This window comes from Oncorhynchus masou, chromosome 33 (assembly GCF_036934945.1).
Source record: "Oncorhynchus masou masou isolate Uvic2021 chromosome 33, UVic_Omas_1.1, whole genome shotgun sequence".
Lineage (NCBI taxonomy): Eukaryota > Metazoa > Chordata > Actinopteri > Salmoniformes > Salmonidae > Oncorhynchus > Oncorhynchus masou.
Genome location: NC_088244.1, coordinates 18477398 through 18484588, shown reverse-complemented (window position 1 = coordinate 18484588; position 7191 = coordinate 18477398). Strand labels below are relative to the sequence as shown.

The 7191-nt window shown below is 44.8% G+C and overlaps 1 protein-coding gene across 2 annotated transcripts; it reads left to right on the top strand.

Annotated features, from left to right (window-relative positions):
- Positions 1-1094: 1094 nt before the first annotated feature.
- Positions 1095-6771, top strand: b3galt4 (UDP-Gal:betaGlcNAc beta 1,3-galactosyltransferase, polypeptide 4). 2 transcript variants are annotated; one of them, XR_010453489.1, is made up of 3 exons: positions 1095-1383; positions 2183-3676; positions 5907-6771. XR_010453489.1 is itself a non-coding variant. In XM_064956642.1 (2 exons), exon 2 carries the CDS (start codon positions 2451-2453, stop codon positions 3567-3569), a length of 1119 nt encoding a protein of 372 aa, XP_064812714.1. In that variant the 5' UTR covers positions 1095-1383; positions 2183-2450; the 3' UTR covers positions 3570-6771. The 2 variants fall into 2 exon arrangements, 1 of the variants encoding a protein (XP_064812714.1); XM_064956642.1 differs by having other exon boundaries at positions 2183-6771.
- Positions 6772-7191: the final 420 nt, after the last annotated feature.

Genomic DNA, 7191 nt, shown 5'->3' with positions numbered 1-7191 from the left:
GTCTCTCCTCATTGATAATACATAAATTGACCACCACATGGTCTCATACATGCCTGTTATTCTACTGTTACACTGTGTGGACTGTGTAATCTGACTGTAATTTAGGGAGTTTTATTTACATACTATAATCTAAAAGCACATGCTAGGTAAAGGCAATATGGTGGGGTGGCTGGCTTGTAGCAGGGTTGGGCGAGTAACCAAAAGGTGGCTGGATCAAATCCTCGAGCTGACAAGGTAAAAATCTGCCATTCTGCCCCAAAGCAAGGCAGTTAACCCACTGTTCCCCGGGCACCGATGACGTGGATGCTGATTAAGTTAGCCCCCCGCATCTCTGATTCAGATGGGTTGGGTTAAATGTGGAAGACACATTTAAGTTGAATGCATTCAGTTGTACCGCTGTATGGGTATCCCCCTTTCCCCATATTGTACACAAACATTTTGAACTGGGAAGAGGTGGATAGACACTAAGTGGCCAGTTTATTAGTTACACCCATCTCGTACGGTTCGGAGCCTCCTTTGCCTCCAGAACAGCCTGAATTATTTTGGGCATGAACAGGTTGCTCAATTGCAGACCATCTCTTCTTGTAAAAGCTTATGTCACATACACAGCTTTAGCACTGATTAGCACTAAAATGTAGTAGGGCAGGGTTTCCCAAACTCGGTCATCGGGACCCCAATGGGTGCACATTTTGTTTTTTGCCCAAGCACTACACAGCTGTTTCACATAATCAAGTAATTATCAAGCTTTGATGATTTTAATCAGTTTTGTAGTGTTAGGGCAAAAACCAAAACGTGCACCCCTTGGTGTCCCGAGGACTATGTTTGGGAAACGCTTTAGTAGGGCTCATAAAGAAATATTGGCCACATTATGATCAAACATAAGTCTCAAGGAATAAGTTGAGATTCTGATGGTCATCAAAAAGGCAATAATTATAGGCATACAAGTAGTGTAGCATAACCCTTACTGTGTGATAATGCTCAGAAGGGTCAAAGATACTTGACAAGATAGACTACATTTACAAACATGTCCACAAGATGTCATGCAACTATCAAGAACAGAAGAATTGTCAAATGCAATAATATATTCTAAATCTATCTTCTTCTAATATCTTCTCAACTAAGCCTATAAGCCTACGAAAAGTCCTACATTAAAAAGAGAAACGCACGACCACAAGCAGTCTTATGTCGAATACGTATATTTGCATTAATTGACTTTGTCAATCTGTCTTCAACATTAAATGCATGATACAGCCTGCATCCGGATGTGACGAGATTGTTACTGCATTATGCTCAGTGGGGAATATTTGAAGCCACACAATATTGCGGAGGATAACGGCACCATGGACAGGATGTGTTGACATGGCCGTCTTCATTGGATTCAAGGTTTGATGTTATTGCGTTTTTATTTTATAGCGTGGGCACCATTTATAATAATAATAACAATGCAATAATGCATATATTCAAAGTTCCAAATTCGCTGGAGCCTACAGTTGATTACTACAGAACGATGATAAGCAATAGGCATCCGATATGTATCAATTTCTTTGGAGCCTAATATAAGATCAGGATTGGGGTGTCTTCAATCATACTAACTTCATATATACATTTTAAAACAAATACATGTAGTATATCTCAATGTTGCGTGCGTAACGCTCTTGTTGCCAAAACGCTCACGACAACTGTAGGCTAGTATCTAGTAGCCTATCAGTACCAAATCATGGTATACTGTTAAACTGCGATTTTTATACGCATGGGGAAGTTCTGTAGTGTAAGCCTTATTGTTTTCCCTGTAAGTGTTTGGGTGGAGTTTTAAAGATTAGGTTAATCATTAACAGACTGCACGATGTCTCAGTTGGTGGTGGATGTGTAGTTGGATGTGTAGCCTATACCTGTAGCCTATGGGTTAGTGTGATGTTTATTTCCTGATATTTATATAGCAGGAATCAACTGCTACACATCTTATATATTTTTAAAGGATCGGTCTAAGCGACAAAGGATACCGCTCATTCAGACTCTTTGCCAGGGTCCTCCTTTAGGAAATACGTTATCTATTTTGTTTTAATTTGCCCTGAGAATAACGACAACGCTTTGACGCACAGTGTTGTGGGGTATGAAGCCATTGACAGCTCCAGACAATGTGTGTGTGTGTTAACCCGATTCTATTTGCCTCTATAACGCGCAGCTTCCCTGTCCTGCTCTGGATACAATGATGCAGCACTGAATGGACGTCTCGTGCCACCAGCAGAGTGACAGCATCCAAGAAACACCCACCAACAATCTGGAGAGTTATCTGAGGGTTGAGAAGGACATACAAGAGACAGCAAGAAAGTAAAACGAGGAAAGAAAATAATTCTGAGTTATAGAGCTGGAGTGAAAGAAGACAGGAGGATAAAGAGAGGAGGGTTGAGTTGTGGAGCCACCTGGGTGCTGCAGTGTGGAGGTTGGAGGTCATGGTGGGGCGGGGCCTGTGGGTGTGTAAGCCCCGCTTTGGTAAGCGGGGGCGGTTCGGGGTGGTGCCTGCTCTCTGTGTGCTGATAGTCAGTGCTGCCTTGCTAGCTCTGCTCTTCGTGGACTCCATTGAGTCATGGGCCACCTCCATGAACATGAACACAATGGTAGAGGCGCAGGGGGGGATCATACCCCCACAAAGTGTCCCCCCAACCAGACCCGAGGAGTACCTCCTTATGCCCAGCCCTCTCGTCTGCCAGCGTGCCAAACCCTACCTCATCGCCATGGTGACCTCCGCCCCAGCCAATCAGATGGCCCGCCAGGCCATCCGGGACACGTGGGGTGGGGAGGTGGAGGTCAGGGGTCATAGGGTCATGACCTTGTTCATGGTCGGGGTGGCCTCTGACCCCGGGCTAGCCAAGTTGCTGATAGAGGAGGCCCGCGAACGAGGGGACCTGATCCAAGGGCGCTTCTGGGACTCCTACTCTAACCTGACCCTGAAGACCCTCTCCATGCTGAACTGGGCCCGACGCTTCTGCCCCCAGGCCCACTTCCTGGCCAAGGTGGACGATGACGTCCTGTTTAACCCCGGGGCCCTGCTGCGCTACCTGAACAGGAGCACCGTGACCAACACCTACGAGCATGGAGACCTGTACCTTGGCCGGGTCCACCTTCACGTGGCTCCAGACCGAGACCCAGACAGTAAGCACTACCTCCCTAGAGGGGCGTACCCTGCATCTGTCTTCCCTGACTACTGCAGTGGCACTGCCTACATCCTCTCTCGCTCCTCCCTGCTCAAGATCTCCTTGATGGCCGCTTCCTCACCTCTGCCCACCCCTCTGCCACCCGAGGACGTTTTTGTGGGTCTGTGTGCCCGTGCGGCTGGAGTGCTGCCCTCCCACTGCCCGCTGTTCTCTGGTGGGCCCGCAGTGCCCTACGGGCGCTGCTGCTACCAGGCCATGGTGTCCATACACCACATCTCCCCCAGAGAGATGCTCCGGTTTTGGGCTGACATCCACTCCCCTCCCCCCTGCTCCTGGCTGGGCCTACGCGCCTCTCTGGGGGTCTGTAAAGTCCGGGCCATGCTGGGGACCTTTCTGGGGGTGGATCAGGGGCTGTGAGGGGGGTGTTGCCCTCGTGGATAGGAAACTATTGTGTTTTGGGGGCTGTGCCTCTGCCAGGATTTCAATACTGTGATTAGCACAAGCGCTCTATTTTATTGGGAATGGTAAGGAATCACTGTGCACTATGAAAATGTGCTTTTATTTTTATAGCATTTTAGGAATATTTGAATGTATTTTATGTTATGCAATAATGCTGGCATTTTGTCAAAGCTGAAGGAATATGAATCAGTAGTTGAAGGGAATTAGTGTGAAGATATATTTAAGACTGTTAGAACACACACAGACACATACTGTAGGCCAGTGTTTCCCAACTCCAGTCTTCCAGTATCTCCAACAGTACACATTTTAGTTGTAGCCCCAGACAAGCACACCAGATTTAACTTGTCAACTAATCATCAAGCCCTCATTGAGTTGAATCAGGGAGTTTGTCCGGGGCTACAACAATAATGTGTGCTGTTGGGGATACTGGAGGACTGGAGTTGGGAAACACTGCTGTGGATATGTAAATATTACTGACCAGGAAACACACAACCTACAGGATATTTGCCATTAATGTAAGAATTTAGAGTAATGTTATTCATGCATAATGGAATGTTTTACTAATTAAAATCTAATTTTATTTTTCACATCCGCTTAATACAACCGGTATAGACCTTACAGTAAAATGCTTACTTACAAGCCCTTAACCAACAATGCAGTTTTAAGAAAAATGCGTGTTAAGTATAAAATAGATAAGTAAAATATAAGAAATAAGCAGTAAATAACAATAGCGAGGCTATATACAGGGGGTACCGGTACAAAGTCAATAGTTAGTCGAGGTAATTGAGGTAATATGTACATGTAGGTAGAGTTAAAGTGACTATGCATAAATAATAAACAGAGAAAAACAGCAGTGTAAAAGGGGGGGGGGAGGCAATGCAAATAGTCTGGGTAGCCATTTGATAAGCTGTTCAGGAGTCTTACGGCTTAGGGGTAGAAGCTGTTGAGAAGCCTTTTGGACCTAGACTTGGTGCTCCGGTACCGCTTGCCTTGCGGTAGCAGAGAGAACAGTCTATCACTAGGGTGGCTGGAGTCTATACCACTACCTGGTATAGAGGTCCTGGATGTCAGGAAGCTTGGTCCCAGTGATGTACTGGGCCGTGCGCACTACCCTCTGTAGTGCCTTGCGGTTGAAGGTGAAGCAGTTGCCATACCAGGCAGTGATGTAATCAGTCAGGATGTTCTCGATGGTGAGAAGTCCAGGATCCAGTTGCAGAGGGAGGTGTTTAGTCCCAGGTTCCTTAGCTTAGTGATGAGCTTTGAGGGCACTATGGTGTTGAACGCTGAGCTGTAGTCAATGCAAAGCATTCTCACATATGCGTTCCTTTTGTCCATGTGGGAAAGGGCAGTGTGGAGTGCAATAGAGATTGCATCATCTGTGGATCTGTTGGGGCGGTATGCAAATTGGAGTGGGTCTAGGGTTTCTGGGATAATGGTGTTGATGTGGGCCATGACCAGCCTTTCAAAGTACTTTATGGCTACAGACGTGAGTGCTACAAGTCGGTAGTCATTTAGGCAGGTTGCCTTTGTGTTCTTGGGCACAGGCACTATGGTGTTCTGCTTGAGACATGTTGGTATTACAGACTCGGTCAGGGACAGGTTGAAGATGTCAGTGAAGACACTTGCCAGTTGGTCAGCGCATGCTCGGATTACACGTCCTGGTAATCTGTCCGGGCCTGCGGTCTTGTGAATGTTGACCTGTTTAAAGGTATTACTCACATCGGCTACGGAGAGCGTGATCACACAGTCGTCCGGAACACCAGTGTTGCTTGCTTCGAAACGAGCTTAGCAGTAATTTAGCTCGTCTGGTAGTCTTGTGTAACTGGGTAGCTTGCGGCTGTGCTTCCCTTTGTAGTTTGTAATAGTTTACAAGCCCTGCCACAAGACAAGCATAAGGTAATCAGCGTACTGTAATACTGAAACAACCGGCAAAAATGACTTAGTACATAGTCTCTTCTGTATAGCTACTATGTAAGATTACTTACTGCCTAAGTAGACTCAGGCTGCTTTCACCTGTTATAAAACATTAGCACTAAAGATGCATGAAGTTGCCAAAATGCAACTAACTCTTGCTTCCACTTTAATAATATGGTAAAAATGTAAATGATAGTTTCTCTCTTCCCCCACCCCCCACCCACTCCAGATCACTCCAGTAGTACCAAGCATTTTCTCTAGTATGTATTCAGCTGAAATGTCAATCAAAACAAGTGGTTTTCTTTCATTGTTTCCTCTCATCGACTCATGACCTTCATCTGAACTGAATTCTGAATAGATGATTTGCTTTCATCTGTGCAGTTCTATAGATAAACTTGAAGGAACAAAGGAAGAAACCGAGGCAAAGGGAGCACCTCAGTACACAGTCAGCCCGTCTTCCTTGGTGGTTCAAACGCTATGGTCAGTCAACAGCACTCAAGACATGAAGAAGACCAGATGAGATGGACTGCCATAGGCGAACACATACACACACACAGATGCAGTATTTATAACCCCGCTTCAATAACTTATGTAACTGTCATGTTTTGCAAGTAGAGTGTGAATAAAAGACATGCATTGGTTTTTCTGGGCTGGGAGGGTAATGATTTGTCTGACCCAGAGAGGGATTCAGTCCACTGTTGCAGAGGGTTCTTCTGTAGTCAAGAGGGTTGTGTTTACACAGGCAGCCTAATTCTGATATTTTTCCCACTAATTGGTCTTTTGACCAAATGTATATCTTTTTACGTCAGATCTTTTTCAGCGTGTATCTGATTAGTCCAAAAAACAATTGGTGAGAGAAAAAAATCAGAATTGGTCTGCCTGCGTAAATGCAGCTGAGGAGATCCAATACAAGTTCAAATGTTTACAACATTATGTATGATGTATGTTGTAGACGAAGGGACATCTCTTGGATTTTATGGGGGGGGGGTATTGGGGAGTGTTTCCAATAACCTTTTCAATACTAACGTGGTGAGAAGTGAACTGAAACATTGTAATTTGCATTGTTTGAACAGAGACAGTTCCAGGTAGCCATGTATGTTCTTCCTCCTCCCTCTCCTAGAATGAATATTGAGTACTCTATTCTGTGAAGATTAGTATGAAGTATTAGTGTGAAGGATGTGTGAATGTACTCAGAAAATGTGTGTGTGCAAGAATGGATTGATCACTAATAAAGTCCTCAATCATACCCTTTCTTAGGCTGAATATCTTTGGAACTGCAATAACAGTCACTCTCACCTATTAAACTACTCGCTCTCTATTTATCTTTCCCATTTACTCACTCAACTCTCTCTCTCACACTCACACCTTCTCACAATCTTTAACAGTTGACTTTGCACCCTATGATTTCCTGTCCAACTATGAAACTTTTGTATCAGGATAAGATAAGGATAGGACAATTACAGCTGGGTGTGAGTAGAGGCTTGCGGTTAGATGCATATAGGTGATGACAAAAGGAATGCAAAAAGTGAGCCGGAAAGATAATTAAGCAAAATAAAGTTTGTCCTCGGGTATAACCTTACCTCGTGGTTGCCTAGCTACCATGGGACAGGTATCTTATTCTACCCATTACATGCTTAACCAGTTCTAGTAATATTCTCTGTCATTT